General features: G+C 41.9%; 1 protein-coding gene across 2 annotated transcripts in view; it reads left to right on the top strand.

The window, feature by feature from the left end:
- Positions 1-12,687, top strand: part of LOC123746842 (coiled-coil domain-containing protein 6) — a 90,122-nt gene that overhangs the window by 28,561 nt on the left and 48,874 nt on the right. For both annotated transcript variants that reach the window (XM_045728643.2, XM_069321667.1), the window contains exon 3: positions 12,225-12,368. In XM_045728643.2, the coding sequence (XP_045584599.1) occupies positions 12,225-12,368 (144 nt within the window). The remainder of the gene's footprint in view (positions 1-12,224; positions 12,369-12,687) is intronic.

The following is a 12,687-nucleotide window of genomic DNA, read 5'->3' as shown; positions in this document are numbered from 1 at the left end:
ATGAGTTTGACTCCTCTAGAGTTGCCCCACTTCCTGGCAGTGCATAAGCTTTATTCTTCTCTGCTGGGCTAGTTGATTGTGACAAGTCTTTATTTTTATTTCAGAATAACTAAACTTCATTCACATTATCTCGTGAGCTGTTTCAGACTTTTCTTCGGCCCATTATAGATCAGCCTGTTGGAGCTCTGCTCTTGCTCCTGGTGCATGTTAGGGCTGTGAATTTGTCTGAATATGCATTTGGGTTACACTGCTCCAGCCTTGCTATGCAATGTAGGATCTTGGTAGCTTTGTTTGGATGCCCTTGTTACCATTAACTAGTTTTTGGTGGTGGGTTACTGGGCTTGCATACACTAGGCTAAGATCCTGTGTGCCATAGCAGGGCTAGAGGTTTTTGCCGATAAGTTCCAGGTCAATCTGTTTTTCCTGTATAGCTTCTTTCTTCCCCTACCTTGTCTGCTACTGCCGTGGATGTCATTCCCAGGTTGTTCACCCAATCAATGTAGGTTTCTATGAGGCTCATTGTGTTTGCCAGCTTTGTTTTGGATTCTCTCTCTGGGGGTTCACCTGTTAGCAGAATTTGGCAGTGGTGGTATATCCTTTCAGTCACGTGGCCAGGAATTTTGGCTGTGACCTACATCTTGGGGCTCTTCAGAATTTGAGGTGGTTCAATGTGTGCATTTTTTGGCCTCCTGGATAAGTTAGTGGTTCTGAGGTGCCAGTCACTTTTGCACATGTGGCTCTACCCGTGCTCATTGTGGCACTGCCGCAAAACTAATTTTGACACTTGCCCGGGTATAATGGTTGGCGGTATTTTCCCCACGAGCCTAATCATACAACATCCTGGTGGCATGGTTGAGGAACCGTCTTGAGTACTTCTGATGCGTCTGGTGCTATGGGTATCTTGTGTGGTTTTTCAGGGTGTTATGTGTGCTTGATCCTCCACCCCCTGGTGCCTTGTGTGCTTGATCCTCCACCCCCCTGGTGCCTTGTGTGCTTGATCCTCCACCCCCCCTGGTGCCTTGTGTGCTTGATCCTCCACCCCCCTGGTGCCTTGTGTGCTTGATCCTCCACCCCCCCTGGTGCCTTGTGTGCTTGATCCTCCACCCCCCTGGTGCCTTGTGTGCTTGATCCTCCACCCCCCTGGTGCCTTGTGTGCTTGATCCTCCACCCCCCCTGGTGCCTTGTGTGCTTGATCCTCCACCCCCCTGGTGCCTTGTGTGCTTGATCCTCCACCCCCCTGGTGCCTTGTGTGCTTGATCCTCCACCCCCCTGGTGCCTTGTGTGCTTGATCCTCCACCCCCCTGGTGCCTTGTGTGCTTGATCCTCCACCCCCCTGGTGCCTTGTGTGCTTGATCCTCCACCCCCCTGGTGCCTTGTGTGCTTGATCCTCCACCCCCCCTGGTGCCTTGTGTGCTTGATCCTCCACCCCCCCTGGTGCCTTGTGTGCTTGATCCTCCACCCCCCCCTGGTGCCTTGTGTGCTTGATCCTCCACCCCCCCCTGGTGCCTTGTGTGCTTGATCCTCCACCCCCCTGGTGCCTTGTGTGCTTGATCCTCCACCCCCCTGGTGCCTTGTGTGCTTGATCCTCCACCCCCCTGGTGCCTTGTGTGCTTGATCCTCCACCCCCTGGTGCCTTGTGTGCTTGATCCTCCACCCCCCTGGTGCCTTGTGTGCTTGATCCTCCACCCCCCTGGTGCCTTGTGTGCTTGATCCTCCACCCCCCCTGGTGCCTTGTGTGCTTGATCCTCCACCCCCCTGGTGCCTTGTGTGCTTGATCCTCCACCCCCCTGGTGCCTTGTGTGCTTGATCCTCCACCCCCCTGGTGCCTTGTGTGCTTGATCCTCCACCCCCCCCCTGGTGCCTTGTGTGCTTGATCCTCCACCCCCCTGGTGCCTTGTGTGCTTGATCCTCCACCCCCCCTGGTGCCTTGTGTGCTTGATCCTCCACCCCCCTGGTGCCTTGTGTGCTTGATCCTCCACCCCCCTGGTGCCTTGTGTGCTTGATCCTCCACCCCCCTGGTGCCTTGTGTGCTTGATCCTCCACCCCCCTGGTGCCTTGAGGACCTGCTTCACCCTCTTTCTTTTTTTTTTTATTCCTTGGAATTTTGGAATTATTTACTCCTCACTGGACATGGGGGAGTGGGGGGGGGGTGTTTGGTGAGGCTTGGTTAGAGACTGGGCCATGGGTACCTTGACCCCCGGAATCAACGCAGGGTAACCTCAAGGGGATAACCCCGTCCTTTTAAATGGTGTTCTGCTTCTCTCCCATTCATATACATAATATTCTGAAACCTTAATTTACTCTTTACTTTCAGCTGTCACTAGATTTATGCCTTATCCAGTGTTTCAGGTGACCACCGTTACTCATGCAGTTTCAAATGACTCTTGGCTTGTTTCCTTGTATCTCTATGATGCCTATTGGCACATCCAGCCAGAGGTCAGAAACTGGTTTGGGTTCTGAGTTGGGTACCTTGTATAACACTTTTGGGCTCTGCCATTTGGCCTTGATTAGCTTCCAGGTTGATTTTTGTCTTTGGGCATTTAATTTTGAGGGATCAAAGTTCTGGCTTACAGTACCTCAATGACAGGTTGAGTTTTCATTTATTGTGATTGTGGGCTGGCCAGGGATCTGGTTTATTTCCATTCTCCCCCCCCCGCCCCCTTTTTCTGCCTATTGACCAAAAGGATAAAAATACCTATTAATGCATTTTTAAGCTCCGACTTAACTAGGCCTAGTTTGTGATGCAGGATGGCCACTCTCTCTCTCCTAGTCAACCCTGTTGTGGTTGTCTTTGTCTCTGGCTGCTGCTGGAGAGGTCTCGACTTTCTCAGCAGTAGTTAGAACACCTTAGGCAGCCTGAACTTTGCACATATGGTATTCCTTCTGGGTTGAGTCTGGTGTAAGGCTGTTCAATGTCATCCCCAGTGGGCTTGTTTTTGCTGTCACCAGGACCGTGTGATGCAGGCCTCACTTTGCCTGAGGTGGATTCTTTTTCATCATTTTTCTCTGGGCTTCTTGAAATTGTTTCATGGCTCCACCCCTTAAGTTCTCACCTCTCTAATCAGGAGTGATAACCACCTTGCCTGTGACAATTGCACTTCATGGTGCAGAAATTTGCAGCAGACTAGATAGTGCTTGTGCGCCTCAATCTTCTACAGGGATCAACACTCAATCTTCATTCAGATGTCACTAAGGTGCTCCACTTCAATAGGGGAGGTCAACTTGTGCCATTTCCCTGTAGGGCTGGACTCTAAATGTCTCTTTGCTTCTTGTTACTTAGGATTTAATCCTCAGGGTGGTTCACATTTATGGTGTATCAAACATTTTAGAAAACGGGCTCCTTTCTATCTAATTTTGAAGTTTGGTCATACACATGTGGACCCATTTCCCAACTTGCAGAATCTTGTGTGTTTATGGATCGGTTGGTGTTTACACGGGATGCATTTCACTTGGACTAGGGTGGCTGGTTGTAGCCGTTCCATGTAATTGATTTTGTGTTATTTGGCTGTTCTCTGGTGGGGGGGCCCCCCCAGTGTATCGGCTTGGTCCCAGTGATTTCTGTACACTGTGACCATGTTCCCTGCCCATGTGGCATTTGGAATAATTGCCCATTGGCTGGCCTGAACTCGATGGTTTCCTGTGTCTTCTTTTTGGTTTGGATACTGCTGCTTGTGTTACCGGGCTCGGGTGGTTATTATGGCTTGCTGTTGGCTAGGTTTGCCATTGTTCTAGCTCTTCTAGGTCTGTTGCCATGAGTAGGTCCACTAGTGGCATCTTTGTTATGGCAGGCTTGGGGTTATTGGTATTTTGTTGCTTTTGGGTGCTTCTGGTTGCCCAGTCAGCTGGTTGCCCTCGAGCTGGTGTTATTTGGATGCTCACGGCACTGTCCGCTCTCCAGGGTATGTTCTCCAGGGTTGCTTTTATCCCACTTTTTGGAGTTCTCTGCTTCTGTTCTCCTTTGCCCCTGGTGGGTTCTCCATTTTGTTTTGCTTCTTCATGGTGAGATGACAACAGGGAGCCACAGAGGGTGCTTTTCCAGAAACCCAGTGTTGAATGTAGTAAAACTCCTCTTTCTGGTGGATCCTTGATGGATCCCAGGCCCCTCACTTTTCCTTTTAGATGCATTTGCTTGTCTTTTGTTGGCTCTGGTCTGTATGGGAGCTCCTGGTACTGCCAACTGGCAGAGGAAAGCAGTTACTAATTGGTGGACAACATAACTACTGTTGCTAATCCTCAGAGTTGTTCAGATTCACCTTGTTGTTGTCTTGCTGTTTTGTCTCCATCTATCTTTCTGATGGCTTACTACTTCTTGATTACGGTGAACTAGCATCCCCTACATTCTTTGCCTCTTATGAGAGGATCAGGTTTTTGCCTCTGGTGGGCTTGTAAATGCTTCCAAGGGCCTGGTATGACATGTAATTACCAGTAATTATATATCATACTAGGCCCTTAACACTTTAATGCTCTGGGCGCGCATGCACTGCACTACTCCGGGTGGGTTTGGGCATTCCGCGGGAGCGCACAGTAATTTGGAAAAGTGTATAATCTTTTCAACTTTGTTACCTCAATTCTTGTCCTAGGTTTTTCAATTTGGTATCATTGTGTTCGCAATAGAATTCTCTACAGGACTAAAGGCATATTAAGTCCAAATGCCCAGCGTATCGTCCGCAACAAACAGAGAAAGTGAGAACGTGTTACCCGGGAGCGCGCAAGACCAATAAAATGTGTACATTTTTTTCACTTTTGTTACCTCAATTCATTTTGGTCTTTCATTTTGGCATCAATGTGTTCGCAATAGAATTCCCAACAGGAGTATATGCATATAATGTCAAAAACAGCGGCGCGCTCCACCCGCTGACAAGATGAACGTTGCCAGAAAGAGAGCGCTGCACCACCCCAAGGCACCTCTCATTACAATAGAGTGCGTGGTCATACCGAAATGTGTGTACTCTTTTCAACTTTATCTCAATTCTCGTCCTAGGTTTTTCAATTTGGTATCTATGTATTTGCAATAGAATTATCTATAATACTAAATGCATATAAAGCCCAAAAACCAGGTGAGAAAGTGAGAGCGTGTTACCTGGGAGCACGCAAGAGCAATAAAATGTGTACACTCTCTTCACTTTGGATATCTCGATTCTCGTCCTAGATCTTTCATTTTGGTATCATTGTGTTCGCAATAGAATTCCCTACAAGAGTATATGCAAACGTAAAGTCCAAAACCCCGGCGTCCCACCCATGGCAAACAGAGAACGTGACGGTGCATTACCGCAGTGAGCGCTAATAAAGAGCAATAAAATGGGTATACTCTTTTCAACTTTATCTCAATTCTGGTCCTAGGTCTTTCATTTTGGTGTCAAACCATGGTGCGCCCCTCCCGAAGCCGCCGGAAATGACGCAATGTTGCGTCGTTACCGGACTACCCTCTAGTAAACGAACGACGCAATGCTGAGTCGTTACCGAGCCAGTGTTAAGTTAAAAGCCTAGCAGAGCCCAAAAGCTGGTCCCCTCGTAAGACGACCAGGTGGAATACCTACCAGAAAAAGGCATTTCATTACATTCAACACTGGTTTTTTAAAGCATCTTTTCTCCTACCTCTTGCATCTAAATGTTGGATTGGGAAGATTCACACTTTTCTTTGATAATATGGGTTTTGTTCTTTAGGACCTTAGAATAGCCCTCTCTTGCGTGCTTGGCTTGGAACGAGACTTCAGTTTTCCTGAGGGCACCTTGTGTCTTTGACGCTTGGCTTATTCGGTGGTGGTGTATCATACATTCGGCCCTAGGAATGTAATGTAGTGCTATTTGTGTGCTACTCTTGCTGCAGTGGTGGAAGCATTGTTTGCCTACACTGTTTATTAATATTCTGTGTGCACAGACCCACATGTTCCACATTGTCTGCAACTGCAAGTTGGTTCAGTTAAACCTGCTGGCTGTGTATTTTTGCACACACCTGACATGTTTTAAGTTTGCTGCTTTGTTGACTCTCTTTTTTTTCTTTCATTCTTTCTTTTTTTTGCAGATAGTGCATGTCCATGTCTAATACCTGGGGTGAGGGGCTTCTTGATAATGCAACTGGGTGTTAGCCTCGCCTTACTTGTCGAAAGTTCCTCAAACTCGCTGCACCCGTGTTGTGCTTTGGCATGCAATTGGCATTCTTTTGCTCCAGACCCTCTTCTGTAGTCATTCTTCAAAGAGTCAGCCCAGTCCACTTACTCTGTTTTTTCTATTTTATTTGTCTCGGAAGTGGACAGCCTCCTCAATAGATGCTCCTTTTGTGAAAAAGCTTGGGAGCTACACAAGGGTCTCTTCCAGAAACCAAGCATTGAATGTAATGAAACTTTCTTTTCTGGTAGGGTCATAGTAGCTTTTTGTCTCGGGTGGGGTTTGAGGGTTTGGCCACAAATGGTTCACAACTGAGTGGGCGAGCTTGGCTGTTGTAGTGCGCATCACAGTTTGGGTTTTACCCCCCGGTAATGTTGTTTATCTGGGAGGTGCCTAGTTACCTTCAAGTAATTGGTGGGTTTTACCCTGTCTGTGGGTTGATCTCTGGTACTCTGAAGCAGATTCTGGTTCTGGCTTCTTGTAGGCAATGGGTGGGTCCGAGACCTGTTGTGTGGACCCAAGGCTTGGAAGTGCAAATATACAAACTTGGGAGCTAATTGGGACCCACCAGTAAAATGGTTTCATTATATTCAATGTTTAAATTTTTATAAAGTTTTTAAATATCCTTTCTGTCTTTGTGGCTGTATTCTTAATTGCACTTGTTGCTTTCACTGGAGTTCATATCCAGCTTGTTCCTTTGAATGCAGTTTTCTTTCTCGACCTTTCAAGTTGTGAAGGGGATAAAAAACAAAGATTGTCAAATAATGTTCATGTAAAATAGGAAAAAATGTCCCCCCCATTCTCAATACAATCCAGTGTACACAGTTGAAGCAGTAAAATATTCACATTTTAATATTGGCAGCCTTCTCAAAGCTCGACACACACATGTATGATCTTATTTATTAGTCCGTATAATTTTGTTTACATTGCAAGAACTACTTTGAAACTTGTACTCTATATTCATCAACAACTTTGATATGAGCATGTTTTCTGTGATTATGGAAATTAGTGTAATGGAATTTGTAATTTTGACAAACTAGGGTCCAAGATTATCTAGACTCCCATGTTTATGCCCCCTGTGTGGAGATAAATAAGAAACAGAACTTGAGATTCATCCAATTATTTCTGGATTTCAGGAAGGAACCATCTGGTACCACTCTGTTTCACTCCTGAGTGAGCTTCAGTATAAACTACTCACTTATATTGTTAGAGATTGAAAGACTTTACATTTAATGGGAATATTTTTTTATTTATGTAGATGGTAAATTTAAGAATGTAAAGTAAATTGATTGTACTGATCAATGCCAATTGTGGGCAGGAAAATCTTGAATGGGTATTCAGAATTAAAGTACTGTAAGAATTAAAAATTTACCTTAAATTGTAATCTAATTCGGACTCCTATTATGCTCATCATTTATATCAATACATTTAAGTTTTTGCTGTGTTGCACTGGCATTCAATTGTTCAGAACAGGAAGCTTGTTATTTGATCAAAGTTTCCCTAACAAAGGACTAAGCTGCTTTCAGCTATCAATCCAGTTACTGAACAAGCCCAATGGTGCTTACCCTGGCTTTGAATGATGTTCACATTACCCACCACATATTATCATTTGCTGCTATAGGCCCATTTTTTTCTTAATCTGTTCAGAATACTCAAATTATCTGCCAATTGCTCAAGTCACTGCTCTTCTTTCTTATATTATGGTAGTCCTTAGCAGGTGGTATAGCAAAGCCTTAGGATTTACAAGTGGGAGCCACAACCAGAATTCCTCTGAGGTGAGAGGAACTTTGGGACCAGGAGCTACGAAGCTTGGAAAATCAACTAGAAGGATTAGATAAAATGAGTTGCTGCTTGAAAGATTAAATAAACAATGAGGAAAATGAGGCAACTTTTTGTTATGTGGAGAACACGAACTTTAATATGCTCAGCTGCCAACAAATGGTGGAACTGATCATCTAGGGTCCTGCCCTCACTGCCCATTGCAGTACCTTGCTTGGTGTAGGTGGAGTCAGATGACTTCTGGCCTTCTCCACCCCCCCCCCTCCCCCGGGGTTATTTTATTCACCTAAATGCTCTTTCCTGGAAGCATAAAAGGGGCCATTTTAATTATTATTATTATATATAATATACAAAATTTTTTACATATACAAATATACATATACAAATTATAATACAGCAGGCCAGACAAAAAAGGATTCATTTAAATGTGTTGATGAAATATAAGGGAGTTGACTGGGCTGCTGAAAAGTTTGATAGATAAATTAACTGATAAATGACAAAGGACTGGTTGATAATTTCAGAGATGCCATTGAGAGTAGGCTCTAAGAAGCTAGAAAGGGGGCCTTATGAGAATTAATGATGAATATAATGAAATGCCTCTTTCTGGTAGGTTCACCCTAGGATAGCTTGTCTTTGTCTTGTTCCCTTTCTTACCCATAAGGGGATTTTGGGGTTTACTCCTGGTAGTTTAGAGCCCCAGACAGTCTAGGCACATCAGGGTTAGCATTGTGAGCCTATGGTAGCGATCAGTTGCCTCATTTTCCTCATTGTTTAACAATACAGAATTTTCTTTTAACAAGAGGTAACACGGTTTTGTTTTACCTAATCATTTTGTGTTATCTCTGTTTTGTGAAGATTTCCGATCCCCAGGCTTCCTTTGCCTTGTACAGTATAGAGAGCCAGACTCTGGTCCCGGCACCCGGTAAATCAGTGTGGGTTTTGGAGGACTGGTACACGAGCACTCGGGAGCTGTGCTACTGAGCGGATTGCTAGAAAGGGGCATTTCATTACATTTAATGGTTGATTTCTTGAAATACAAATGTTAAAACAACTGCACAGTTCATTGCCTAACCCTATTTTACATGTCAACTTACATCCTAGGTATAATTGTTTTATTAAATCTAATTTATATCCTACATATAGTGTATTAATGTACATTTTTTAATGTTGAACATTGAAAAAGTAAGCCATGCAAAAGAAAATGGTGACTGAATATATGAATTTTATTTGTATTGTTAGACTAAGTAACCTCTTGTGGTAGTGACCTTTTGTAGAAGATCCAGGGACCTTCAATTTAAATTAAATTGCCTAAAAGGGTTGAGACGTTTAAAGGGTATCCAGAAGCACCTCCCAAAGAATTGTGCATGAGAGTGAAGCAGTTGTCAATTGCACCAAAAGACTAGAATGTGGGGAAAGAATACAGATAGATACCTTTATAAAGTGGGACTGTTTAAAGAAAATTAAAACAGCTTGAAAGCTGTAAGTATGAGAATTATAAGGAAAATGGAAAACACAATTCAGTTAATTAAAATTAAAATGTAGACATATAGACCAGGAATTTATAGGTGTTGTATATATAAAGAAGATTCTAATTCTTCCATTAATGGTTCACCTTGCTGCTCATGCTTGCATTGTAGTGCCACATGGTCATTTGCAATGCCACATGGTCATCCGAGTTTCTATTTTCTTGGCAAGTTTTGTGATCATGTTGGGCCTGACACCAACCCCCTCTGGCTTGACTTTCAGTTAAGAAGTTGTGTAGAAATTTGTTAACTGTTAAACCCTGTTGCATAAATGCATTTAGTGGGTGCACTTTTATGTCTAGCAAGAAATAAATAAAACATAATTCGATAAAATATAACAAAGCACGAGAGTGAAGTTAAATGTGATTAATTTACACTAAAGCTAAATACAGTAATGTTCTAATAATAATTTCATGATAGCTCTAACTTTTCTCACCTAAGCTTATAGAATTGAGATTAAGGGGGCATTAGGTTCCAATTTGCCCCAAAAATGCAATAAATGAAAACTCATTCGATTTCAATCAAACTTTTTTGACAAGTTCTATATGAAAAGTGTTTCATCTGGTCCAAATTTCAGCATTGTAGCATAAATAGGAAGGGAGAAAAAAAATATTGAAGTTGTGAAAATTATGCAAAAATGGTCAAAATCGATTATCAATCAAAAGTGTCAACTGAAATCATAACTACGACTCTTTGCTATCACAATAGCATATATTAAACAAATATTATAATTAGTTTAATTGGAAAAAATTTTTAAGAAAAAAAAAAGGATTTTTTTTTTTTTTTTTTTTTTTTTTTTTTATTTTTTTTTTTTTTTTTTGGGGGGGCGATTTGCATCAAACTTACACACCTGACTGTACGTAAGCCTATCTGTAAGGATGCCAATTTTGGAGAAAATTGGTTGATGTCAACCTCGGCCACAGATTTTAGAACCTTAGACTATTCATTTCTGTTTTTTTTTCAATTGACACAAACGTTTACAAAACTGATTCCTTTTTTATTCAATTTACATGAAACTTACACAGTATATGTGGAGGGCATCTCTCTACATTGGGGGGCTTTCATTTTTCTCTTAAGTTCATTTATTGATTTTATAATAGCAATAAACATGCCATATTTGCAAAAAAATTTTGGGGAACTTTGAACATTTGTATTAGGAAAACTAAAGATGTTTTGGAAATTCTAAAGCCCCAAATCCTTTATTATATGCTAATGTGTCAGAAAAGTGTCACAGAATAATTATATCTCAAACGTGTGTTCTGAAGTGTGAACTTGAAAATGTGTAAAAAACGTTGAAAAAAAAAAAAAAACTCCCTTTCTATTTACGCTGCAGTACTGAAACTTGGGACAATTTAAGCACTTTTCATATACAACTAGAAAATTAATATTGGTTGACATTGAACAACTTTCACTATAATACTCAGACGCCCCCTTAAGCTAAATTACCCTTCATAACAGCAATTTCCCAATTGGGGTTTGTAATGGTCCTCTTACCTTTCTGGGTGAGACACCCTGGTTGATGGCAGACAGGGGTGTAGTGAGACACCCCGGTCGATGGCAGACAGTGAAAATGCCCACAAAGTTTAAGTTTAAGGACAGAGTGATCCCTCAGACTGACCAGGATTGCCAGAGACTCCTTGGCTAAGGAAGTTATATAATGACTTGTAGGTGGGGTTTTCGATGTGGGACGAGGCCCTAAGGCCTCGTCCCTGCTCTGACCTGTGCAGCTGGTCGCTTGGCTGGTGTCTATCATGTCTGGCCTTCTGTCATAAAACTGAAATGCTCCCGAAGAGCTTTAACTTGAGATGGTTCTGCGTGAGGTCACTAACTTTAAGAGGATTTTCTAAATTGTATAAAACAGAAAAAAGTGTAACTAGATAAGAATGTTGTAAATTTAGTGTCTTTCGTTTTGATGTGTGAAAAGCACACATTAACAATTTTTGCTGCTTAGAAATTTTAAATTGTAAAGTAGTAATTTTGACTTTGACACATGTATAAATATATTTTACTCTAATGAGATATTTTTAGATATCAATATACACTTTATTATGGTACAAATAAAAAGCTACAAAACTAATAATTGAATATGATGAAAACAATTCACTGTATCAGATTAAAAAAGTTGATACGCTGAATATGAATAAAAAAAATTGGAGTCATTGACCAACACCTTGAAATCCATTGAAACATCTCCAGTTTTCTAAAAGTTGGTAATATTTATTAGCAAATCTTGTTTGCTTGTGCATTCAAATCTGTTCATTTCTTTGCTCAATTGGAGTATTGTGTGTCTATATCTGTGTATTTGTAATCTTTCTCATAACTTCTTTTTAGGGGTTGGTTACTTATCATATGTTTTCCCTAAACATGTCACCTTCAGGTATATAATGAAGCATTTAATATGATAGTAAAACTTGAGCTTAAATATAATTCATGTGGGAACTTCCTTTATAAATGTTAATCCTTTTCAATTAAATTTTTGCTTATGGCTATCTTGCCCTGTTACAGCAACCCCCCCCCCCCCCCTCCTTACACTTTCAAGCGGGTTTGATTTTAGAATATATCGATCTCATTTGAGAAGTGTTTTGTCATAACCAAAATTTTCTTTAATATAAATATTATCCAATTTCCCCGTAGCTGCGCCAGGAGAAGGTAGAGTTGCTCTGATATTTGCACTTTATAAAGAGATAACATGATTCATACATATATTCTGATTTCTTCCTCAGCTACACCAAGAGACGAAGATATAACTGTTAAAATATTTTACGGATGCTGCCAATATTCAATTTTTAATCTGTATGCCATTCTCCTTTCACGCAGTTGCGGCAGGAGAAGGTGGAATTGGAACAGACATTGGAGCAGGAGCAGGAGTGCCTAGTAAACAAATTAATGCGTAAAATTGAAAAACTAGAAACAGAGACTGCAGCTAAACAGAATGACTTGGAAACTCTTCGAAGAGAGAAGGTATGGGCTTGCTTTATTTTTATCTTTTAGAGTGAATATTTGACATTTTATTGTGGTGTTCATCTAGTTTGTGTGTGTAATTACCGAAGTGTAATTACCTAAAAAAGTATAATTGCAGGATGAAAGCTGTACTCGTGGTATGCCATCTTCTCTGTAATCTTTGTTATACGACTTCTTGAAGCTACCAAGGGTTTTGTTATTCAGTCTCTTAACCCCTAAGCTGCTCTGGGCTATTTGGCCTTCAACATCCCACAGGCACAAAAAAAAAAAAAGAGGCGTTGACAAAGCAAACGCCGGAGGCGGTCACCTCCACCCCAGC

Source organism: Procambarus clarkii, chromosome 10 (assembly GCF_040958095.1).
Source record: "Procambarus clarkii isolate CNS0578487 chromosome 10, FALCON_Pclarkii_2.0, whole genome shotgun sequence".
Classification (NCBI taxonomy): domain Eukaryota; kingdom Metazoa; phylum Arthropoda; class Malacostraca; order Decapoda; family Cambaridae; genus Procambarus; species Procambarus clarkii.
This window is presented reverse-complemented; position numbering and strand designations above follow the sequence as displayed.